The sequence below is a fragment of the Microcaecilia unicolor genome, chromosome 3, assembly GCF_901765095.1.
Source record: "Microcaecilia unicolor chromosome 3, aMicUni1.1, whole genome shotgun sequence".
Taxonomy (NCBI): Eukaryota; Metazoa; Chordata; class Amphibia; order Gymnophiona; family Siphonopidae; genus Microcaecilia; species Microcaecilia unicolor.
In genome coordinates, this window is record NC_044033.1 from 535054801 (window position 1) to 535081288 (window position 26488).

At 46.4% G+C, this 26488-nt stretch overlaps 1 protein-coding gene across 4 annotated transcripts in view; it reads left to right on the plus strand.

The window, feature by feature from the left end:
• GTF3C2 (general transcription factor IIIC subunit 2) overlaps window positions 1-26488 on the plus strand; it is a 317364-nt gene that overhangs the window by 117473 nt on the left and 173403 nt on the right. For all 4 annotated transcript variants that reach the window (XM_030199231.1, XM_030199230.1, XM_030199228.1 and 1 more), the window contains one exon: window positions 21895-21993. In XM_030199231.1, coding sequence (XP_030055091.1) covers window positions 21895-21993 — 99 coding nt within the window. The remainder of the gene's footprint in view (window positions 1-21894; window positions 21994-26488) is intronic.

Sequence of the window (26488 nt, forward strand, 5' to 3'; positions counted from 1 at the left end):
CTTCCTCCCTATCTCCCCCCTCTTCCCCCCTCCCTCCCAGAACCTATTATGCCCTTATTGTCTCCACACACTTTTGTAGCTGAGCCCAACCCCTCTTACGCCTCAGCTCCCCATCTCTGCGATATGCGTGAGTCTCTCCAGCACTATGAGTTGTTCAATTTTCTCCCTCCAGTCGCCCACGGAAGGAGGATTGATGTCTCTCCACTTCCGAGCTACCAAGCACTTTGCCGCAGCCAGGCCCCAACGCAATAGCTTACTCTGCTCCCAGGATTCACTTTCATTATGCATCCCAAGCAAACACACCTGTGGGCTACACACCATAGAGTCTCCAGTCATTTTAACCATCGCTGTTATCACCGCTATCCAGAAAGGTAGCAACCTTGGGCAGGACCACCAAATGTGTAGAAATGTACCCCTATGCTGTCCACATCTCCAGCACCGGTCAGAAGCAGTAGGGTACATACGCTTAATTCTCTCAGGAGTATAATACCACCTTGAGAGTACCTTTTATGCATTTTCCTGCATTAAAGCACATGTGGATGCCTTCTGGACCGCCCCACATATCTTTTCCCATTCCTGATCATTAAATCTACAATTTAAATCTGATTCCCGCGCTCCCTTAAAGCGAAATGGAGTGGGGTTACTACCTCTAATAAATCTATAGAGCACTGAAATGGACTTAGGCACCCTCCGTAGTATTCCCCATAGATTCTCCAAGCTCTCCTTTTCTTGTATCTTTCTCCCCCTCCAACCCATTGCACCCATAAATAACTTTACCTGAGCATACGAAAAATAATCTCCCTCATGGAGACCATACTGTTGCCTCAATTCTTCAAAGCTTTTTATCTGATCCCCCTGTAGCAGGTCCCGAAAGCTCGAAAGGCCCAACTGGTCCCACTTCCTGAAAACCCTATTGTCCTTCCCTGCTCTGAATCTCGGCTCCCAGTGGATACCCGCCCTAGTAGATACTCCCTCTCCCTGTCCCCATTTTCCCCGAAACTCCTCCCAGACTTGCAGCAGATGCCTAAAGAATGGGTTATCCACCCCCACTAATCTATCCCCCATTCCCTCTGTAGTCCATAATAGCGATTTTAACCGCCTCCCTGGAAAGCACTCCTGTTCTACCTGGCCCGCTGGCTTTAAATTTTCCCTTTCCCACTCCAAAATCATTTTAACCTTCGCTGCCTGATAATACCATTCCAGTTGTGGTACTGCTCTTCCCGCTCTTTCTACTTCTCCCCATAATACTTTCCCTGCTAGCCGGGGGTGCTTGCCCTCCCAGACAAATTGGAGACTCTGATGTTGTAGCCGACGCACTATCCCATTGAGCACCGCCACCGGCAGGCACAAAACAACAGCCTGGGTAGGGTATTCATTTTAATGACCGCCATCCTGCCCCACCATGACAACCACATCCCCTTCCATTGAGACAATTCCAACTGGATGTGGTCTACTATTGTCCCGTAATTAAGATCGAAAAGTTTATTCAAATCCTTAGGAATAAGAACCCCCAAGTATCTAATGTAATTCTTGGCTCATTTAAAGGCAAACCTAAGTTTCAATGACCGAAATGCCCAGAACTTCACATTTATCTGTGTTAACTTGCAAACCAGCATACCTTCCAAATTCCCCCAGCGTCTCCTCCACCACCTCAAGTGTCTTCCCAGGGTCTGTCACATAAAGCAGCAGATCATCCGCATATAGAGCCAAGTGATGTTCCTTCTTTCCCGCTCGAATGCCCCGGAACTCGGGATGTCTACGTATCATCTCGGCTAAAGGCTCAATATAAATTTCAAATAATAGTGGTGACAAGGGGCAACCCTGCCTAGTCCCCCGTCCTATCGCGAAAAATGGTGTATATTGACCGGCTCCCCCAATCGCGCTTGTTCCACTTCATCTAGATTGTGTAACTGTAGCCGGTCGAGAAATGACCCCATCCCTCCCCTATCCGTTTCCTTCCCAGCCATGTATAATTGTTCGTAATACAACCTAAAGCTTTCAGCTATATCTGTGTCTTTATAATACCAACCCCCCCTTACCATCTTTTAATTTTTGGATAAGTGTTTAATTCGCCTAGCCCTTAACCTGCGTGCCAAAAGCGCAGTAGATTTATTCGCAAATTCGAAGGTTCTCTGTTTCAACTTAGTTTGCATATATTCGATATCTATCATTTGCAGCTGTGCCAGTGCCTCCCGCACCTCTTTAAGCTCCTCCCCCAACTTATTGGTAGGTTGTCTTTTGTGTTGTTTCTCCAGCTGCACAAGGCGTGTAAGTAACTCCAGGGATTTTCGCCCCCTCTCTCTTTTTTTCCAAGCCCCCCCATTTAATAAAGACTCCTCTCTCCACGGCTTTCATGGCTTCCCATAAGCACCTATCCACTACGTCACCATTATCATTGAACTGGTAAAATTCTTTTATTGCCCCCTGGACATCTTCTCTCACTGTTTCATCTCCCAGTAGTGTTTCATTTAGTTTCCAGAGCCCCCTCCCCCCTCCTTTTGCCTTCCAGCCCCTTAAGCCTTATCCAAACCGGAGCATGATCAGAAACCTGGCAAGGCTCTATCTCTGCCACTTCTAACAGATGCCAGCTATTGCGATACACCCATATACTATCTAATCGAGCATATGACTGGGCGGTGTGTGAGTAATGTGTATAATTTCTTTGAGTCCCATGTAACAATCTCCATCTATCCACCACTTCACACCCTTTCAAAAAGGACAGCAATGCCTTGCGCCCCGAACCCCCTGTACCACCTCTCCCTTTGGAGTGATCCAAATCTGCATCTGAAGTCACCCCCTATAATCACTTGACCTTTGGTGAAACCTTGAATTTCTCCCTTCAACAAATGGAAAAACTGCTTCTGACCTTCATTTGGAGCATAAGAACTGTAATTTCTTTACCTTGAAGAAGCCCCCTAAATCCCAAACATCTGACGCTCGAATCCCGAAACTCCTCATGTATGCGCAGCCCACAGTTGTGTTGCACCAAAATAGCCACTCCCCCAGCCCTTCTGGGTTCCCGTCCCTGGTGTGTCAGAACAATCTGATAGGACCTATGCCGCAACAAATGCGCATCCCTCAGTCTCAGATGCGTCTCTTGCAGCATTATCACATCCCATTTTAGCCTGTTCAGTTCTTTAAATACTCAGCATCATTTCCCCTGATGGTTAAGCCCATTTACATTCCACGACCCCACTTCTAAACCGCCCCTCTCCCGACCCTCCCATTGCTGATCCCTGAGTCGAAAGACCAGCCACGGTAGGCAGTGGAGGAGTGGCCTAGTGGTTAGGGTGGTGGACTTTGGTCCTGGGGAACTGAGGAACGGAGTTCGATTCCCACTTCAGGCACAGGCATCTCCTTGTGACTCTGGGCAAGTCACTTAACCCTCCATTGCCCCAGGTACAAATAAGTACTTGTATACAATATGTGAGCCGCATTGAGCCTGCCATGAGTGGGAAAGCGCGGGATACAAATGTAACAACAAAAAAAAATTTAACGTACTATACCAGAGCTTTGGTCTAAAATATCCTTCTAAAACTCCCCCCTCTCCCCACCCCTCCCAGATACAAACCTCGTCTTTGCCCTGCCCCACTCGAAAACCATGCTACCCTCCCATCTAATGCACTGTTCCTTACAACAACATTTAACATTACATCAAGTCTTCAACACACGTCCTGGACCTCCATCAGAGATTGGTGGCCCCCCTCTTTACCATTCCACACATTCAACCTTAGTACACCAGTTCTCCGGCATCCACCTCTCCGACCTCCACTCTGCCATTGTCTGCTCATCGACCGCCTTTGGATCCAATTATTATCTTTGAGAGTTTGCCCAGGTAGTAATATGGTTATAGATCTCCGGCTCCCCCACAGATTTACCAGTCCTCAAACTTTAAGTGTCCAAACTGTCATGTCAGGCCCAGAAATTAAACCTGATTCTCCCAGGCGATTGTGAGGTCTACAACAATGGCCATTTTAGGATGCCTGTTTATCCCTGTTCTTTCCTCTCCCGACTGCCATTTGCCACGCAGAATCCGGCCTAGGAGTAGCTGGAGCTCGCATGTCCTGATTCTGTACTGGAACGTCTTTGCATCCCAAGGCCCGCAGCGCCAACCACGCTTCCTCTGGCGTTGTGACCTTCCGTGATTTCCCATCCACTGTAATCCACACCGCAAAGGGAAACAACCATCTGTACCGCCCTTTAGAGCGCATAAACCTGGTAACATCTTTAAATGTTCCACGTTTCAACAACGTAGTGCGGGCCAAGTCTTGGCAAACTTCTATTTTATAGTTTTTCCAGGTGATTTCCTTGCTTGCTCTGGCCTAACGCAGGAACTGTTCCTTTATAGGGAATTCCAGGAAGCATGCGACCATATCTCGAGGTTGAAGGTCTCCGCGTGGTCCCAGCGCTCTGTGCGCGCGTTGTATATGTATTTCAGGGGGGTGAGCTTCCGAGCCAAGCATCAGGATATGCTGACAGAACTCCTTTATTACAACTTCGCAGTTGGCAAAAATGTCGAGCTCAGGAATACCTTTGAATCTGAGGTTGTTACGCCGTGACCTATTCTCTAGGTCTTCAACTTGATCCCTGAGCTGGCTCAATTCCCCCTGATCTTCAGCCCCTTTCCTCCTCATGGTGTCCACCTCGGACTGTAGGCCACCAACCCCTCCTCCACTTTGCCCACGCGGGACCCCAACCCGTGTATCTCCGCTCTTATCTCTTTAAGGGCATTCTGGACATCTAATCTGATCCCAGCAAAGTCCGCTTTTAACTCCTTGACCAGCCCCGCTACATCTGATTGCAGCATGCTAGCAGCCTCTGCCACCTCTTCGCCCCTTACCGCTGATTCTTGCAGAGCGCGATCGGCCGCCATCTTGGCTCCCCTGAGCTCCGGCCCCGCTTTCACTACACTCGCTTTTTCGCGACACTCCGGACTGAAGCAGAAGCGCTCCTACGTCTTCTTAGGTGGCATAACCCAGAGGGACTCACTCCCGATCTGTCGCTCGTCGCAGGGGTAAGTTTTTTGGCACCTTTTTTTTATCAGCTCCAGCAGAGCTCTCAATTAGACCTCCACCTTGGTGCATGACGTCATTTCCTCCTCTATGCAAGTGATTTTAAACAAATTAGACGAGAGCCTCAAAAACCCGAAGACTTGAGAGTTCATGGATTCCCTCACAAACTTGCATATAATGCAATGATCTAATAGAGGTACTGGCTGGGCTGGCTGGGTTCACATCAGGCTCTGCAGCGTAGACTCAATAAGTGCATATTCTGCTTATCTTCTGCTTATTTACAACCCAAACTTTTACTGACTTCTGCTCAGTCTGTGTTGGGGTACCAATCCTCAATTTTACTCTGAACTTCTTCCATTTATTTTTGGCTGGAGAAAGGTAATTTTATCTCCCCTAAATAACTCTCCTCGTGCTCTGAGATTGGAGCTGGATCCTTATTTACATCTATCTTTCCTTTGGAACAATACAGAAAAAGCTTACAGCAACCTGCATCAGTTGGACCATCCAAGGATATCAGAACCAGAAACTCATAAGTACATAAGTACATAAGTAGTGCCATACTGGGAAAGACCAAAGGTCCATCTAGCCCAGCATCCTGTCACCGACAGTGGCCAATCCAGGTCAAGGGCACCTGGCACGCTCCCCCAACGTAAAAACATTCCAGACAAGTTATACCTAAAAATGCGGAATTTTTCCAAGTCCATTTAATAGCGGTCTATGGACTTGTCCTTTAGGAATCTATCTAACCCCTTTTTAAACTCCGTCAAGCTAACCGCCCGTACCACGTTCTCCGGCAACGAATTCCAGAGTCTAATTACACGTTGGGTGAAGAAAAATTTTCTCCGATTCGTTTTAAATTTACCACACTGTAGCTTCAACTCATGCCCTCTAGTCCTAGTATTTTTGGATAGCGTGAACAGTCGCTTCACATCCACCCGATCCATTCCACTCATTATTTTATACACTTCTATCATATCTCCCCTCAGCCGTCTCTTCTCCAAGCTAAAAAGCCCTAGCCTTCTCAGCCTCTCTTCATAGGAAAGTCGTCCCATCCCCACTATCATTTTCGTCGCCCTTCGCTGTACCTTTTCCAATTCTACTATATCTTTTTTGAGATACGGAGACCAGTACTGAACACAATACTCCAGGTGCGGTCGCACCATGGAGCGATACAACGGCATTATAACATCCGCACACCTGGACTCCATACCCTTCCTAATAACACCCAACATTCTATTCGCTTTCCTAGCCGCAGCAGCACACTGAGCAGAAGGTTTCAGCGTATCATCGACGACGACACCCAGATCCCTTTCTTGATCCGTAACTCCTAACGCGGAACCTTGCAAGATGTAGCTATAATTCGGGTTCCTCTTACCCACATGCATCACTTTGCACTTGTCAACATTGAACTTCATCTGCCACTTGCACGCCCAATCTCCCAGTCTCGCAAGGTCCTCCTGTAATCGTTCACATTCCTCCTGCGACTTGACGACCCTGAATAATTTTGTGTCATCGGCGAATTTAATTACCTCACTAGTTATTCCCATCTCTAGGTCATTTATAAATACATTAAAAAGCAACGGACCCAGCACAGACCCCTGCGGGACCCCACTAACTACCCTCCTCCACTGAGAATACTGGCCACGCAATCCTACTCTCTGCTTCCTATCTTTCAACCAGTTCTTAATCCATAATAATACCCTACCTCCGATTCCATGACTCTGCAATTTCTTCAGGAGTCTTTCGTGCGGCACTTTGTCAAACGCCTTCTGAAAATCCAGATATACAATATCAACCGGCTCCCCATTGTCCACATGTTTGCTTACCCCCTCAAAAAAATGCATTAGATTGGTGAGGCAAGACTTCCCTTCACTAAATCCGTGCTGACTTTGTCTCATCAGTCCATGTTTTTGTATATGCTCTGCAATTTTATTCTTAATAATAGCCTCTAAAGTTCATACCTGCAATCCGTGTGTTAAAAATTTTTATTTTAACTACATAATCTACTTTTATAACTCTGAATCTTTTAGATTCCTTAAAACTAAAGTAGAGAGGTGTGGTAGCCGTGTTAGTCCACTTTTAAAGGTAATCAATAGAAATAAAACATGGAAAAGAAAATAAGATGATACCTTTTTTTATTGGACATAACTTAATACATTTCTTGATTAGCTTTCGAAGGTTGCCCTTCTTCATCAGAGCTGGAAAAATTTAAGAAAAATCATAAAAGATATTCAGCCTCTACTCCAGGAGGATGAATTACTGAAAGAGATATTGCCATCCCCACCAGTGCTTGCTTTCCGACAGCCTCCCAACTTAAAACACAAGCTAATCAGAAGTAAGCGTCCAACACAGACTCAAAAAGAAGAGAATGGCACACATCCTTGCAATATATCCAGCTACAAGCTATGCCAAAGCATTTCACAGGACCCCACAGTCATTCACAAAGGAAAAATATTCAACATAAAGGAATCATTTACATGCTCATCTTCCAATGTGGTATACATCATTCAGTGTAAAAAAATGTGACGAAGGATGCTATATTGGAGAAACAAGCCAGATGCTAAAGACAAGATTTAATTTACATAGACATCGGGAGATCACGTGATGAGTTGAGGGGAGCGGACGCGAAATAGCTCTTCTCCGAGGTCTTACCCTCCTGCCCGCGCCCAATTAAGATTGTTTCGGCGTACCACCATCGATCAACGTAAGGAAGAGTCGGCGGAGTTTTATGGACCAGTTTGTAACCCGCAAAGATCAAACTATGCCTCCAAAAAGCGGGAAGAAAGAGACTGAGAAGTCCCGACTATCTGAAATCAAAATGGCCGCGAGCCCTACCACGGAGACGAACCCCCCCCCCCCCCCCCCGGAGTTTACTGAAGCACAGCTCACACAAATTGTAACTGCAGTCAAGACCGCGATGGATCCCCAATTACAGCAGCTCTCTCATCAACTAACCTCTCTAGAATCGCACTTGGCAGATACCACTAAGCGAACCGGAGAGCTGGAACAACGGATGTCAGCAATGGAGGATGAGGAGGCCGGGACGGCGTCGCGGATGAAAGAGCTGAACGACCTGGTACAGAAACACTCACAGCTATTGGATGAATTAGAAAACCGGTCAAGGCGAGACAATTTACGAATTGTAGGCTTCCTGGAATCCACCCCAGAACATCATTTACCGGATGTGCTAGAAAAATGGTTAAAATTGGAGTTTGCACTGTCCGATAGCGTTGGGCCGCTGTGTCTCGAGAGGGCCCATAGAGTGGGTCGAAAGACTGATTCAAACCAGAGACCGAGAGTGATACTGGTCAAAGTGCATAATTACATCCACAAAGTCGAAATATTGCGAGGGATGAGGCAGAAGAGAGACACTTTAATTTTGAAGGTAAATTGATCAAAATATTCCAGGACTTTTCTGCCTCTTTACAAGAGAGACGTCGGGCATTTGGGCCTGTATGCAGAACTCTGGCATACTCAAACCACAGATTTGCTTTGGTATACCCAATGACTTAAAAAATATATCACCAGGACAGATGGCAGACTTACAAAGACCCGCATGAGGTCCCAGCGGATTTGACCAAAGTTTCCCCACCATGAAGGTTGACATCAGAGAAACATGGGGACACTTGTACCTTAAATTTTTGAAATAGTGAGTATTACAGTGGATGGCTGGACAAGTTGAACATTATATATCACACAGTTGGTGTGGGGAGACCACCATCATTGATCTCACAGGTAGATACAGATTGGATAGAGTGTAGGTCAAATTGGATAAAGGATTGGGACAAGTAAGAGGGGGGGAGGAATGGGAGGGAAGATTGGTTGCGACATAACTATATTGAATTCTGCACAGGGGTTCCTACGTCTAGACACAATACACACATGGAGCAGTTTTTCATAAATCAGAAACAAGGAAATAGAGAGGTCCCTTGGGCGAGGCAGGGCGCCTGAGGAATAAATGTAACACCCCATTATCAGCATAAGACAACCTGGAAATCTTTAACGGTAAAGTCTATTCGATTTAGTACATGGAATGTAGGGGGTATTTCGACCCCGATTAAGAGAGCAAAAATTTTGACAGCCCTAAACAGGCATAAAACTGACGTTGTATGCATACAGGAAACCAGGCTCTCAGAGGTGGAACATAAAAAATTAAAACATCAGTGGGTGGGGGAGGTCCATTCAGCATCCTCGGGAGACCGAAGGGAAGGAGTGGCTATTTTAATACCGAAAGGCCTAGCAGCAAAATCGGAAGTAGTTGCAGTAGACCCAGAAGGGCATTACATAATGATTCGCCTAAGGGTAAATGATAGGGAGTTCTTGATTTTGGGTATATATGGATCAAACACCTATGATCCTAAATTCCTCTGTACACTAATTAAACTCTGCATGCCTCATAAATTGCCACAACTTATAGTGATGGGAGATTTTAATCTAGTGGCCAATCCACAACAAGATTGTTCCAATCCTCAGTCAGCACACAGAGGTGGCCCAAGATCGCATGCGCTCCCACATTTTATGCACACCCTCAATTTAGTTGATGCCTGGCGTAGCCTTCACCCCACAGAATGTGATTACACTCATGAGTCCGTATACCTTAAGATTTCTCTAGGCTCGACTACATACTAGTTGCTAATTCTGCTTTCCCATGGGTGATAAATGCAGAAATAGGTCCAGAGGAGGTCTCGGATCACTCCATTGTGTGGATGAACTTGGAGGCCCCAACCTTTTATCAACAGGCGAAGAGGTGGAGATTCCCAGCCTACCTGTACCAAAATAAAGATTTTAAAATGTTTCTTACCCAGAAATGGGAAGACTACTCTAAGAATAATGATCAGCATAAAGATCAACCAGGGTTGTTCTGGGCAACAGCCAAGGCAGTGATGCATGGCAAGATAATAGCTTATGTCCATGCTCACAACAAAAAAATAGCCAATGCCATACTGCGTCTAGAAAAAGATCTAAAAAGAGTAAAAGCACAGTACCTTAAACATCCCTCTCTCTCCACAAAAGAGCAACTCCACACAGTGCGGGTGACTCTTAACTCTTTGCTCCACCAACGAGCCTGTCGGTCGCTAGCACTTCAAAAATACAAATTTCAACGGTATGGGAATAGGTCTGGAGCATTCTTGGCGAGATTAGTCCAGGCTGGGAGTCCGCAGAAGCCAATTGTTGCTCTCAGAGATCGCAGTGGGAAGCTACATAACAATAGCGAGCAGATGGCCGAGATCCTCCAAACTTTCTTTAGTTCATTGTATGAGCCATCCCAAAATGTAGACATAGAAGGAATTTATCAGTTTCTGGCTCAAGTAAGGCAGCCGAAATTGTCGGAACAGGAGCAGAAAGATCTTGAATGCCGCTTAATGCTTAAAGAAATATATGAGGCAATAAAAACTTTGCCCTTGGGATCAGCGCCTGGTCCAGACGGATACTCTGGGGAGTTCTATAAGCTGCTACCGGTCTCCTTTTATCCTCAAATTTACGAGTTCTATGAGTAGGTAATTAGGGAGGGTAGATTCCCGAAACATTTCAACCTAGCTCTAATCACCCTAACATCCAGAAGAACAGGCGAACTCTTATAGGCCTATATCATTGATTAACGTAGACCTTAAGATTTTGGCCAAAATACTAGCAAATCAACTATCTAATATCCTACCTAGATTAGTTGGGGAGGAACAGGTGGGCTTTGTAAAATCACGACAGGCAGCCGGGAATGTACGCCGAATGCTATTAGCTATGGCATCTAGCCAACACCAGCAAATCCCAATGTGTTTGTACTCTCTCGATGCTGAAAAAGCATTCGGTAAGATTGAATGGAAATATATCTTTAATGTGCTTGCATATATGGGATTTGGGGGGTGGATGCTCCGGGCCATTCAAGCTTTATATTCTCATCCTGAAGCATCAGTGATACTTAATGGGGTCCAATCGAAAAAAACATTTCCAATACAAAGCGGCAATAGACAAGGCTGCCCCCTATCACCGACCCTATTTATCTTAGCTATGGAACCTCTTTTGAGGGCCATTAAATATTTAGCAGAGATTCCAGGAATACGAGTAGGTGGAGAATTAATTAAGGCCCTGGCTTTCGCAGACGATCTTATGATAATCACTACTCAACCACAAGATTCACTCGTAAAACTGATCGATTTAATTCAAGTGTTCGGAGGATTCTCCGGTTTTTTTTTTTGTTTGTTTTTTTTTTGTTACATTTCTACCCAACGCTTTCCCACTCATGGCAGGCTCAATGCGGCTTACATGGGGCAATGGAGGGTTAAGTGACTTGCCCAGAGTTTCACGTTGAATGTCCAGAAATCGATCGGTCTCCGAATGTACCCCACAGATGAGGGTCCGGGCAAGTTGGATGTCCCTTTAACTTGGGCGGGAGGGAGAATTAAATATTTAGGCACATATATAACTCAGGACCTGACGCAGTTGTATCAGGCTAATGTAACTCCCTTGATGGAGATGACATGCCAAAAGCTGAAACTATGGAAAGATTATCCTTTGTCATTGTTAGGCAGAATAATGTTATATAACATCCTGATAGTGCCACGGTGGCTATACATTTTTCAGACATTGCCGCTCTACCTTAGATTGGAGGATGAGAGGAAACTGAATAAACATTTACAAATATTTCTATGGAGAGGAAAAAGGGCTCGGCTCCCTATACAGATTTTATGCACTCCTAGAGAATATGGTGGGTTGGGCCTTCTGAGTATACGCCATCTTTCAATAGCAAGTGGAGTGCGCCACATCTCTGATTGGTACCGCTCAGTCTCTGATTTTTCTGCCACAACAATGGAAACAGCACTCACTCAGGATACACACTTTAGCTGCCTCCTCCATGTGGGAGGGGGCCCACTAACAACAGTCCTGGCAGACTTGCATATTCTTACCACTGCAAAGGCGACATGGAAGTGGATTTGCCGCCATCATCAATTTTCAGCGAAAATAACTCCGTTTATGGCGATCTGTGGCAACCCTAAATTTCCGCCAGGCAACATATACTCAACCTTTACCAGATGGAAACGGAAGGGACTTCAGTACCTCATACAAATTTTAACAGAAGAGGGCCAGATACGATCATTCGCAGATCTACAAGCTCAATACTCATTGCCACTCTCTGATTATTTTCACTATCTTCAATTGACACACTATGTGCATAGTCTACCTTGGGAGTCATTGACTGAAGACGTACAAGATGAGCTGTCATCAGCATTTGCCTTCCAGGCTCAAAACAAAGTTCCACTGAGGATGTATCATAGACACATTAGAGACTCTGTACAAGAACCTAATTTCACTGCTTTGGCCGGAGCTTGGAGTACAGATTTGGCAGTTACAGTATAGACCCACGCTACAAAGCTTTGTCCTCAACATTAGGAACTCTTCAAAGATGATGGCACACCAGGAATTGGAGTATAAGTTCGCACTCCGAGTCCACATGTCACCGCGATGAGCATTTTATGTAGGTGTCTCTCCGGACGGAGCGTGTCCCAAGTGCCTGGCTCCAGGTGCAGATTTGGGACATATGTATTGGTCTTGCCCGAAAATAGTGTTATTTTGGACCCGTCTTTTAAATTATATCTCGAAAATATAGCACTCTAAATGGAGACGTGACCCACTGTTATTATTTGGGCAGCCCTCATTGGTTATCCCTACTCCGGCAGGCCTTAAGGGGTTTGCACACAGATTGACCATCATAGCTAAGTCATTAATCCTGAGTGAGTGGATCTCCCCTAATAGTCCCACAATTCAACAATGGTGTAGCTTAATGATTGCATATATGAGGTTTGAGAGACAAGTGGCAAAGTCTGATTCAAAATTTACTGAAATAGTATTTTTCCGTATATGGACCCCATTTTGGCAAACACTGACTCCAAGAGCGAAAGGACTTTTTGTGAATACCTGAACCAATGTGTGTATATCAAAATCTTTATAAATGCAATGTGCAGGATAATGATTAGGGGTGGAAGGGTGGAAAAGTTGTGAGTAATTTCTTTGTTCTTTTTTGCACTTGTGTGAGAATTTGGTGGAGTGAGAGTTGCAAATGTCTATAAGTTTATAGAAGGTTAAGTTGTAATTTGTTACTATGGACAGTTTGTACTTGATTTGCAAGAGTGTACATTCCATTATCTTTGACTCACAAATAAACAGAAATTAAAATAAAATTTACATAGACATCACATGAAAAATGCCAGTGCCAGCCAGGATGCCACGCCTGTGGGGCAGCACTTTACAAAACCAGAACACTGTACCAGTGATTTCATAGTAAGAATCCTGAAAGGTAACTTTAAAACAATACAGGAATATAAGACCTTTGAAGTCAGAATGATTAAATATTTTGACACCCACCAGACAGGACTTAACAAAGATCTGGGTTTTCTAGCCCATTATAAACCATAAAGTTGTATTGCTCTGTTTGTCACCCTCCTGTCTCCATGCATATCTCACCTATCCACCCCCATCGTGTTAGACTGTCACTGAAATGCTTTGATGTTCCCATGAATATCTCCTGGTCTCTCACCTACCCACCCCCATCCTGTTAGACTGTCACTGAAATGCTTTGATGTTTCACTTATATATACTGTCATCTACCAACATTTGCTTATTTCTGATCTGACAAAGAAGGGCAACCTTCGAAAGCTAATCAAGAAATGTGTTAAGTTATGTCCAATAAAAAAGGTATCATCTTATTTTTTGTTTTATTTCTATTGATTACCTTTAAAACTAAAGGAAATGTATGCACTGTCTCCAAGAATTTCACATAGAAGTGCTAAGTGCAGCCATTTGTTTCTCTATTTGATGGAAGACTTGGATCTCACAGGCCTGGTCTGAATTTATAACTTTAAAAGGTCTGTTCTTTCAGCTATTAAAGCCTTAACCCTGCATTGCCAACTAGGAAGACTGCTAATCTACAGGGTGCACTCCAAAGAGTGGATTGCAGCGCCACCCAGTGAAAGTTTGCCTAACTAGCTTCTGACACAAAAATGTGTCATGCAAGCATCCCAGTGGTGTGTGGGAGAGGAAACCATAACCCTCACAAACCAAAGAGAAGGCAAAAGTGCAAGAGGTCAAACACCTACATAACAGTACTTAAAAGATCACCTCATTGTCACACCAAAGCTACCCACAGCACCCCCAGACCACCATTGGGAACTATAGGATTGGTGAATGCCAGATCAGCTGCAAAGAAATCCTCGCTGATTCATGATACCATAAATGAACAGCATCTTGACATCCTAGGAATAAGCAAAACCTGGCTAGATGAAAGTGGGGGTTTACCACTGGCTGAACTATGCCCAACAGGTTTCAATATCCAACATCAACCAAGACCAGGAAGATAGGGTAGAGGGGTAGCAGTATTGATTCGGGACACAATCAAACTGCGCAGAATATCCATCCCCCAGCTACATGGATCCGAATCTCTTTTAATCCAACTTGAAGAGGAGAAGCCAATCTGGCTGCTCATGATTTACAGAGCATCTTGTAACAACACATTATCTGTGCAAGAACTCCTAGACCTGATTACTCAAGTGACCCTGAATTACCCTAGGCTGGTGATCATGGGAGACTTCAATCTACACATCAAAACCCCAGATACCACCACAGCTGCCTTTCTGGACACGATGACAGCACTAGGATTTACACAGGTGATCAATTCTCCAACCCACGAAAAGGGTCACATACTAGACCTGGTATTCTACAAAGGGGTTAATATCCCAGAATTCTGGGATAACAGTATTGAAATAACACCCCTATCATGGTCAGACCATTTTCTAATTAAATTCTCCCTAAGTGACCACCTGAAACAAATGGCGCCTCTGAGTTTGGAAGGAGATCAGAGACAAAAAAAAAGCTGACCGCTGAGAATTTCCTAGAGGCCTTGGACTATCCGCATATAGATGAAAAGACAACAGTAGCAGAACAAGTTGACATTTGGAATGCACACCTAGCCAAGACCTTAGAGAAAACAGCACCACTAAAAAAGGTCTTATGCCCCATTCACAAACGCTCACCTTGGTTTTCTCCAGAACTTCAGATCCTTAAACGCGAAGGACGAAAACTGGAAAGGAGATGGCGCAAATCTCATCTGGATGAAGACAGGCTAAACTGCAGGAAACACATGGCAAAATACCGCCAAGCCTTAACAGCAACCAAAAACAGTATTTCTCTCAATGCATTTCACAGGCTGCCAATTCAACCAAGCAGCTGTTCAGTATAGTAAACAGCCTACTGCAACCCCCACAACAAAACCTGTCTGCCCAGTCTAAACTGAACTGCAGTGATTTTCCTGCATACTTTGCCAACAAAATTAAAAGTCTCTACCAGGATTTACAGGCAATCCCACCCAGTGCCCAACTAGTCAGCCAGGGGTGCACAAACTCGCCCCCTCCTAACAGAGACAGATGGAACACTTTTAACCTAATGACAGAGGAGAGCCTTGACAAAATCCTAAGAGACCTTCAGCCAACTACCTGCTCCCTCGATCCCTGCCCATCAAAGATAGTGCAGCAGGCAAGTATGGGCCTTATAGAAGGCGCCACAAAAATTGTGAACACCTCTCTTTCTAATGGGCAACTACCAACAGCATTAGAAAGGGCAGTGGTTTGCCCTCTGCTGAAGAAAAACAACCTTGACCAGGACAAACTTGAAAGTTACAGGCCCGTATCCAACATCCCGTTTCTAGGGAAACTCATAGAACAAACAGTCTGTGTTCAACTTAATGAATGGCTAGAAAAGAGTAACTGGCTAGATCCATGTCAATCTGGATTCAGACCCGGTTATGGAACAGAAACGGTCCTCATATCCCTGCTAGATGATCTTCACAGAAACCGAAGCAAGGGATTTGCCTCGATGTTAGTACTGCTAGATTTCTCAGCAGCTTTTGACACTGTCGATCATGATGTCTTGCTAGCATGACTGATAGAAACAGGTATCAATGGAACAGTACTTGCCTGGTTCAGATCCTATCAGACAGGCAACAATCCATAATGATTGGCAGCAACTCATCACCACCATGGACACTGATCTGCGGGGTACCACAGGGGTCGATACTGTCACCTATTCTGCTCAATATCTACTTCAAGCCACTAGCTGAGTTGATTTGGCCAATGGACACTCAATTCTACATCTGTGTGGATGATATGCAGCTACTCATACCCATTGAACCTGACTTACCTACAGCCTTGAATAAACTGATCACTTGTCTAACATCAATTCAAGAATGGGCTAAACACAACAAACTTTGCCTGAACCCAAGTAAAACCGAGCTTCTCTGGGTCCCTAACACAAGTGGATACATATCTGACATCAAAATCCCTTTTGGGAAGTATGAACTCCCCCTCAAATCACAAGTCAGGAACCTTGGAGTACAGTTAGATTCAACACTTACTCTCATTCCCCAAATCCAAGCAACCTTCAAGAGCTGCTTCTACTATTTGCGACAGCTACGCTGTCTCTCTCCTTACATTGAGAAAGTAAATCTTATTCTAGTTGTGCATGCCATGGTAACATCAAGACTGGATTACTGCAATGCACTAAAACTCACCTATTTGGACTGGCCTACTCCCCCTGCACTCTTACCGATTAATAATCCCACTTACCTATCCCGATACTGTAATGCCCCCTCCTTTTCCTTGCCTAATTGTCTCTTACCATATCTCTTACTGTATTGTCATTTTGCTTAATCCTATGTGAGTCACATTGTGCCTGCATGCATGGGAAAATGTGGGGTAGAAATGTACTATACCCTCTCCAAAAGGCATTACACAATGTGATACCCACAAGCGAGCCTTCTCCGGAGTAGCCCCCACACTCTGGAATGCATTGCCTGAAAGGTTCCGCTTAACAGAAGACTACCTCTACTTCAGGAAGCAGGTGAAAGCTTGGCTCTTCAACCAAGCCTTTAATGGAAGAACTAACAAACTTGTTAGTCTCACTCACACATACAAGGATTGACTTGGGCTGCACATACTGCAGCGGGACATGTTTATCCACTCCTACCCTAGCTGTGATAATATTTAACCATCTGTCTGACCTCACGTGCAACTTTCTTCAAATGAATCACCTTACTTTCTAACTCTTCCTACTTTCTTACTCATCTATATGTTACAACTTTGCCTTACCCTTCACTACCAATTATAACGTTCTATTACATATTCTCCGAGGACAAGCAGGCTGCTTGTTCTCACTGATGGGTGACGTCCACGGCAGCCCCTCCAATCGGAACACTTTCTAGCAAAGTCCTTTGCTAGTCCTCGCGCGCCGATGCGCACCGCGCATGCGCGACCGTCTTCCCGCCCGAACCGGCTCGTGCCCGCCAGTCTTCTTTTGTCCGCGCTCGGTACGGTCGTGTTTCGCCGTTTGCGCCCCAAAGTTAACCTCGCGCATCGTTTATCGACTTCGTTCTTCAAAAAAAAAAAAAAGGTGTTGGAAGGAGATCTTTATGGTTTTCTCCCTTCCCGTACTTCTAGTTTTGCCCCGGTAAGTTTTCTTTCGTCGTCAGGGTAGGCCCTATTTAGGCCTCGGTCGAAGTTTTTCTTCTCCCTATTTTTGTGGTGCCATTTTTCGCCATTTCGAGTTTTGATCTCGCCGGCGCGATTTTTCCGCCCATGACATCGAAGTCTTCCAGCGGCTTCAAGAAGTGCACCCAGTGCGCCTGGGTAATCTCGCTCACTGATAGGCACGCGTCGTGTCTTCAGTGTCTGGGGGCTGGGCACCGCCCTCAGGCCTGTAGTCTGTGTTCTCTTTTGCAAAAGCGGACTCAGGTAGCGAGATTAGCCCAGTGGAACGGTCTGTTCTCGGGCTCTTCGTCGGCATCGGCACCCGGAGTATCGACTGCTTCGACGTCGTCGGCGCCCGGACCTTCATCCTCGCCCCCGATTGCATCGAGTGCATCGAGGCATCGGCCCTCTGCATCGGGGCGACATCGGAGGGCTGCGTCGGCGTCGGTGGTATCGAGACCTCCTCGTCTGCTGATGTCGTCGGACGGTGGTGCTTCGTCTGGAGTGCAGGTGAGGGCTGTCCATTCCCCTGCTGGTGGCGGTGAGCCTTCGGGTGGGTCTCCCCCTACCCTGAGGGCTCCTGCGGTACAGCCCCCCCGAGACCGACCCTCTTCGGCCTCGGCCCCGAGGAAGAGACGGCTGGATTCTACGTCCTCCTCGTCGGTGCTGGGAAGCTCCGGTGACGTGCTTCGCTTCGTTCCAAAAAATCGAAGAAGTATCGTCACCGGTCCCCTTGCCGTGTCGGCACCGAGAGCTCTGGGTCGCCGAGGGAGTCGGCACCCAGTAAGCATCGGCACCGAGAGGACCACTCGCCCTCTGTTCAAGAGGTGTCGATGCGCTCCCCTTTGGACAGCCCGGAACAGCCTCCACGCCCGGAACAGGTTCTGACATCGACTCCTGCATCGGCTTCCATGTCTTTTTCCACAGCCGCTCTGCACGAGAACCTCCGGGCCGTTCTCCCAGAGATCCTGGGAGAGCTGTTGCGCCCTACCCCTCTTTGCACCCCCGGTACCGTCGAGCGAGGCGCCGGCTGGCCCATTGTCCGGGGTGAGGTCTCCGACATCGGTGCTGCTTGCGGTACCGAGTGCGGTAGCCTCCCAGGAAGGCTCCCCGACTACGTCGGCGGAGGGAGCTTCGCCGGTGCGGGCGAGGGAGTCTACCTCTCGACGCTCCCGCCGTGGCCGTGGTTCCACGGAGTCGAGCCGGGCACGGTTGCAGACACAGGTCCGTGAACTTGTGTCTGACACCGATGGTGAGGCCTCGTGGGAAGAGGAAGAAGACATCAGATATTTCTCTGACGAGGAGTCTGAGGGTCTTCCTTCCGATCCCTCTCCTGAAAGACAGCTTTCTCCTCGTTTCGCGGGTGCGAGCATCCCAGCAGATCACAGCTCGGCAGATGTTGAGATTGCTGGGCCACATGGCCTCCACAGTTCATGTGACTCCCATGGCCCGCCTTCACATGAGATCTGCTCAATGGACCCTAGCTTCCCAGTGGTTTCAGGCTGCTGGGGATCTAGAAGACGTGATCCACCTGTCCACGAGTTTTCTCAAATCCCTGTATTGGTGGACGATTTGGTCCAATTTGACTCTGGGACGTCCTTTCCAAATTCCTCAGCCACAAAAAGTGCTGACTACGGATGCGTCTCTCCTGGGATGGGGAGCTCATGTCGATGGGCTTCACACCCAAGGAAGCTGGTCCCTCCAGGAACGCGATCTGCAGATCAATCTTCTGGAGTTACGAGCGATCTGGAACGCTCTGAAGGCTTTCAGAGATCGGCTGTCCCACCAAATTATCCAAATTCAGACAGACAACCAGGTTGCCATGTATTACGTCAACAAGCAGGGGGGCACCGGATCTCGCCCCCTGTGTCAGGAAGCCGTCAGCATGTGGCTCTGGGCTCGCCGTCACGGCATGGTGCTCCAAGCCACATATCTGGCAGGCGTAAACAACAGTCTGGCCGACAGGTTGAGCAGGATTATGCAACCTCACGAGTGGTCGCTCAATTCCCGTGTAGTGCGTCAGATCTTCCAGGTGTGGGGCACCCCCTTGGTAGAATTCTTCGCATCTCGAGCCAACCACAAAGTCCCTCAGTTCTGTTCCAGGCTTCAGGCCCACGGCAGACTGGCATCGGATGCCTTCCTCCTGGACTGGGGGGAGGGTCTGCTGTATGCTTATCCTCCCATACCTTTGGTGGGGAAGACTTTGTTGAAACTCAAGCAAGACCGAGGCACCATGATTCTGATTGCTCCTTTTTGGCCGCGTCAGATCTGGTTCCCTCTTCTTCTGGAGTTGTTCTCCGAAGAACCGTGGAGTGTTTTCCGACCCTCATCACACAGGACGAAGGGGCGCTTCTGCATCCCAACCTCCGGTCCCTGGCTCTCACGGCCTGGATGTTGAGAGCGTAGACTTTGCCTCTTTGGGTCTGTCAGAGGGTGTCTCCCGCATCTTGCTTGCTTCCAGGAAAGATTCCACTAAGAGGAGTTACTTCTTTCTGTGGAGGAGGTTTGCCGTCTGGTGTGACAGCAAGGCCCTAGATCCTCGCTCTTGTCCTACACAGACCCTGCTTGAATACCTTCTGCACCTGTCTGAGTCTGGTCTCAAGACCAACTCTGTAAGAGTTCACCTTAGTGCAATCAGTGCATACCATTACCGTGTGGAAGGTAAGCCGATCTCAGGACAGCCTTTAGTTGTTCGCTTCATGAGAGGTTTGCTTTTGTCAAAGCCCCCTGTCAAGCCTCCTACAGTGTCATGGGATCTCAATGTTCTCACCCAGCTGATGAAACCTCCTTTTGAGCCACTGAATTCCTGCCATCTGAAGTACTTGACCTGGAAGGTCATTTTCTTGGTGGCAGTTACTTCAGCTCGTAGAGTCAGTGAGCTTCAGGCCCTGGTAGCCCAGGCACCTTACACAAAATTTCATCATAACAAAGTAGTCCTCCGCACTCACCCTAAGTTCTTGCCAAAGGTTGTGTCGGAGTTCCATCTGAACCAGTCAATTGTCTTGCCAACATTCTTTCCCTGTCCTCATTCCTGCCCTGCTGAACGTCAGCTGCACACACTGGACTGCAAGAGAGCATTGGCCTTCTATCTGGAGCGGACACAGCCCAACAGACAGTCCGCCCAATTGTTTGTTTCTTTTGATCCCAACAGGAGGGGAGTGGCTGTGGGAAAACGCACCATATCCAATTGGCTAGCAGATTACATTTCCTTCACTTACGCCCAGGCTGGGCTGGCTCTTGAGGGTCATTTCACGGCTCATAATGTTAGAGCCATGGCAGCGTCGGTAGCCCACTTGAAGTCAGCCACTATTGAAGAGATTTGCAAAGCTGCGACGTGGTCATCTGTCCACACATTCACATCTCATTACTGCCTGCAGCAGGATACCCGACGCGACAGTCGGTTCGGGCAGTCAGTGCTTCAGAATCTGTTCGGGGTTTAGAATCCAACTCCACCCCCCTAGGCCCATGTTTGTTCTGTTCCAGGCTGCACTCTCAGTTAGTTGGTAAATTTTTTAGGTCAATCTCAGTTATGTCCTCGCCGTTGCGAGGCCCAGTTGACCATGGTTGTTGTTTTGAGTGAGCCTGGGGGCTAGGGATACCCCATCAGTGAGAACAAGCAGCCTGCTTGTCCTCGGAGAAAGCGAATGCTACATACCTGTAGAAGGTATTCTCCGAGGACAGCAGGCTGATTGTTCTCACAAACCCGCCCGCCTCCCCTTTGGAGTTGTGTCTTCCCTTCTCTTTGTCTTGCTACATATGAGACTGGCGGGCACGAGCCGGTTCGGGCGGGAAGACGGCCGCGCATGTGCGGTGCGCATCGGCTCGCGAGGGCTAGCAAAGGACTTTGCTAGAAAGTGTTCCGATTGGAGGGGCTGCCGTGGACGTCACCCATCAGTGAGAACAATCAGCCTGCTGTCCTCGGAGAATACCTTCTACAGGTATGTAGCATTCGCTTTGTATTGTTATTGCAAGTAGTATACCATGCCGTACTTTGTATTGTTGTTCAAATATTTTTACTGCTCTAATTGCCTCCTGCTCATGTTTGATCTTTTCTTACTGTACACCGCCTTGAGTGAATTCCTTCAAAAAGGTGGTAAATAAATCCTAATAAATAAATAAATTGTGTATGGGTGTTATACAGTTTAGGTGCATTGTAGTATTGCTTGTTCAATGTGGGATGGAGAAAGAATGAAATATGTTTATTTGTAAAGTGCATTCAGGGAGGGGTGGAAGATGTGGCTCCATTTTTCTTGTTTAGGAACATCTCTCAAGTAATACTATTATGTACATCACTTAAAATACCAAGTGCCACAATTAGTGGCTGAATTTTTGGACCGTAGTTTTTAAAACAGCTCACAATTATTCTTTCTCTACAGTGAATATTGTAAATACTTACCACAGGAAACAAAGTCTCCGTTGTTTACTATTCGACGAGAAGGGATCACAGAAGATGAAGCCTGCTACAGAATAAAGAGGTACCATTTGTACAGCTGAGCATCCCTCATCTAACGGACTGTGTTGGAGGGAGTTGGGAGTAAGAGTAAGCAGGGCATCTCTTTCTAGCGATAGTGGACACCTGGAGCTGCTAGGAGCCAAAACAGTCATAGGTCAAGCAAACAGCTGGCACAGATAATATTGTTGATGCTGATATGCTTTAAGAGTTAGGAATCTAACTTTTGCCTAAATAAAAACCTAAAAATGGTGCAGTGGGGGAGGGATGAGGTAGAAGAACGAAGTTAGGAGCTTCATGGTTTTTCTAGTGTCAGGAAAGTGACTAGCAGCCCTCAGTTTTAGGGCCACAGAATTGAAGTTAAACTTATTTTCAGCCTACTACTACTACTACTACTATTTAGCATTTCTATAGCGCTACAAGGCATACGCAGCGCTGTACAAACATAGAAGAAAGACAGTCCCTGCTCAAAGAGCTTACAATCTAATAGACAAAAAATAAATAAAGTAAGCAAATCAAATCAATTAATGTGAACGGGAAGGAAGAGAGGAGGGTAGGTGGAGGCGAGTGGTTACAAGTGGTTACGAGTCAAAAGCAATGTTAAAGAGGTGGGTTTTCAGTCTAGATTTAAAGGTGGCCAAGGATGGGGCAAGACGTAGGGGCTCAGGAAGTTTATTCCAGGCGTAGGGTGCAGCGAGACAGAAGGCGCGAAGTCTGGAGTTGGCAGTAGTGGAGAAGGGAACAGATAAGAAGGATTTATCCATGGAGCGGAGTGCACGGGAAGGGGTGTAGGGAAGGACGAGTGTGGAGAGATACTGGGGAGCAGCAGAGTGAATACATTTATAGGTTAGTAGAAGAAGTTTGAACAGGATGCGAAAACGGATAGGGAGCCAGTGAAGGGTCTTGAGGAGAGGGGTAGTATGAGTAAAGCGACCCTGGCGGAAGATGAGACGGGCAGCAGAGTTTTGAACCGACTGGAGAGGGGAGAGGTGACTAAGTGGGAGGCCAGCAAGAAGCAGATTGCAGTAGTCTAAACGAGAGGTGACAAGGGTGTGGATGAGGGTTTTGGTAGAGTGCTCGGAAAGAAAGGGGCGGATTTTACGGATGTTGTAAAGAAAGAAACGACAGGTCTTGGCGGTCTGCTGGATATGAGCAGAGAAGGAGAGAGAAGAGTCAAAGATGACCCCAAGGTTTCGAGCTGAGGAGACAGGGAGAATGAGAGAGCCATCAACAGAAATAGAAAACGGGGGGAGGTGGGTTTGGGGGGGAAAATGAGAAGCTCGGTTTTGGTCATATTTAATTTCAGGTGGCGTTGAGACATCCAGGCAGCAATGTCAGACAAGCACGCTGAAACTTTGGTTTGGATGCAAGGTGAGATATCAGGGGTAGAATTGGGAGTCATCAGCATAGAGGTGGTAGGAAAAGCCATGGGATGAGATTAATGAACCAAGGGAAGAAGTGTAGATAGAAAAGAGGAGGGGACCAAGAACAGAACCCTGAGGTACGCCGACAGGCAGAGGGATAGAAGTAGAAGAGGATCCACCAGAGTGAACACTAAAGGTGCGGAGGGAGAGGTAGGAAGAGAACCAGGAAAGGACAGAGCCCTGGAATCCAAGTGAGGACAGGGTATCGAGAAGTATGCTGTGATCGACAGTGTCAAAAGCAGCGGAAAGATCAAGAAGAATGTTGGACTCCCAAGTTGAGCTGAAAATAGGCATCTAAATTAGGATCCTATGTGGTACAAACGCATGGGGACAATCCACATCTACCAGACCCTGTGCAAGGCTGGTAAGTGAGTGAGAAACCCAAATAAGACAAATGATGACATTTTTACAGCACTCTGGGATATTAGCTCAGGACTTCACTCGCATAACTCGCTCATAACAGCCCTAAATTATATCTACTAAGCAAATACTGAAAGTAACAGACGCAAGGCTCAGATGTTATTATAAAAAGATAGCAGAGCTATTAGGCAATGCCGGCAGCAAGTAGCAAATATAATTGGAGACTCTGAATTATGTAAATTCACTCAGATGGTGGTACAGTACGTTAAGTACCTGTCAAAGGAACTAAGATAGCACACAGTAGCCTAATCCTGAAATTAATAGGATCCATATCAATCCAAGTACTACCAGGCACCAAGGAGATAGCAGTTCATCCTGACTGAAGATAACTACTACTACTACTTGACATTTCTAAAGCGCTACTAGGGTTACGCAGCACTGTACAATTTAACATAGAAGGACAGTCCCTGCTCAAAGGAGCTTACAATCTAAAGGACAAATGTACAGTCAGTCAAATAGGGGCAGTCTAGATTTCCTGAAAGGTATAAAGGTTAGGTGCCGAAAGCAACATTGAAGAGGTGGGCTTTGAGCAAGGATTTGAAGATGGGTAGGGAGGGGGCTCATGAACACTGAACATAAGAGTAGCCATACTGGGTCAGACCATTGGTCCATCTAGCCCAGTATCCTGTTTTCCAAACAGTTGCCAAGCCAGGTCACAAGTACCTGGCAGAAACCCAATTAGCAGCAACATTCCATGCTACCAATCCCGGGGCAAGCAGTTGCTTCCTCATGTCTTTCTCAATAGCAGACTATAGACTTTTTCTCCAGAAATTTGTCCAAACCTTTTTTAAACCCAAACACTCTAACCGCTGTTACTGTTACTACATCCTCCGGCAAAGAGTTCCAGATCTTAACTATTCGTTGAGTGAAAAAATATTTCCTCCTATTAAAGTATTTCCAGTAGGTGACGTTCTAGTCCCCTGTTATCAGTCCACCGGGGTGACTAGGTACCAGATATGAACTTCTTGTTGGTTTTCAGTAATTGCTATCAATAGGTACTGGAGTGGAAATGATAAAACTGCTAAATGTCCTTTCACTATAAAACTACTACTACTACTATTTAGCATTTCTATAGCGCTACAAGGCATACGCAGCGCTGCACAAACATAGAAGAAAGACAGTCCCTGCTCAAAGAGCTTACAATCTAATAGACAAAAAATAAATAAAGTAAGCAAATCAAATCAATTAATGTGAACGGGAAGGAAGAGAGGAGGGTAGGTGGAGGCGAGTGGTTACAAGTCAAAAGCAATGTTAAAGAGGTGGGCTTTCAGTCTAGATTTAAAGGTGGCCAAGGATGGGGCAAGACGTAGGGGCTCAGGAAGTTTATTCCAGGCGTAGGGTGCAGCGAGACAGAAGGCGCGAAGTCTGGAGTTGGCAGTAGTGGAGAAGGGAACAGATAAGAAGGATTTATCCATGGAGCGGAGTGCACGGGAAGGGGTGTAGGGAAGGACGAGTGTGGAGAGATACTGGGGAGCAGCAGAGTGAGTACATTTATAGGTTAGTAGAAGAAGTTTGAACAGGATGCGAAAACGGATAGGGAGCCAGTGAAGGGTCTTGAGGAGAGGGGTAGTATGAGTAAAGCGACCCTGGTGGAAGACGAGACGGGCAGCAGAGTTTTGAACCGACTGAAGAGGGGAGAGGTGACTAAGTGGGAGGCCAGCAAGAAGCAGATTGCAGTAGTCTAAACGAGAGGTGACAAGGGTGTGGATGAGGGTTTTGGTAGAGTGCTCGGAAAGAAAGGGGCGGATTTTACGGATGTTGTAAAGAAAGAAACGACAGGTCTTGGCAATCTGCTGGATATGAGCAGAGAAGGAGAGAGACGAGTCAAAGATGACCCCAAGGTTTCGAGCTGAGGAGACAGGGAGAATGAGAGAGCCATCAACAGAAATAGAAAACGGGGGGAGCGGGGATCATTCTGAATAGGTAACTAGGCTGTAATGAATCCTCCAGTTATTCAAAGCTGGTAACCATGGCAGAACCCCAAAGTCCAAACCAGGCTACGACCAGTCTTCTGTTTGCTTAAAACAGGTATTCATGATTAACCAAGGTCCAGGTATGACACACAAAACTGACAATAATAATAATAAGTACATAATTATTGCCATACTGGGACAGATCAAAGGTCCATCAAGCCCAGCATCCTGTTTCCAACAGAGGCCAATCCAGGTCGCAAATACCTGGCAAGATCTCAAAAAAGTACAAAACATTCTATATTGCTTATCCCAGAAATAGTGACTTTTCCCCAAGTCCATTTAATAACAGTCTATGGACTTTTCCTTTAGGAAGCCGTCCAAACCTTTTTTAAACTCCACTAAGCTAACCGCCTTTACCATGTTCTCTGGCAACTAATTCCAGAGTTTAATTACACGTTGAGTGAAGAAAGATTTTCTCCGGTTCGTTTCAAATTTACTACTTTGTAGCTTCATTGAATGCCCCCTAGTCCTAGTATTTTTGGAAAGAGTAAACAGATGCTTCACATATACCCTTTCCACTCCAATCATTATTTTATAGACCTCTATCATATCTCCCCTCACCCGTCTTTTCTCCAAGCTGAAGAGCCCTAGCCGCTTTAGCTTTTCCTCATAGGGAAGTTGTACCATCCCCTTTATCATTTTTGTTGCCCTTCTCTGCACCTTTTCTAATTCCACTATATTTTTTTTTAGATGCAGTGACCAG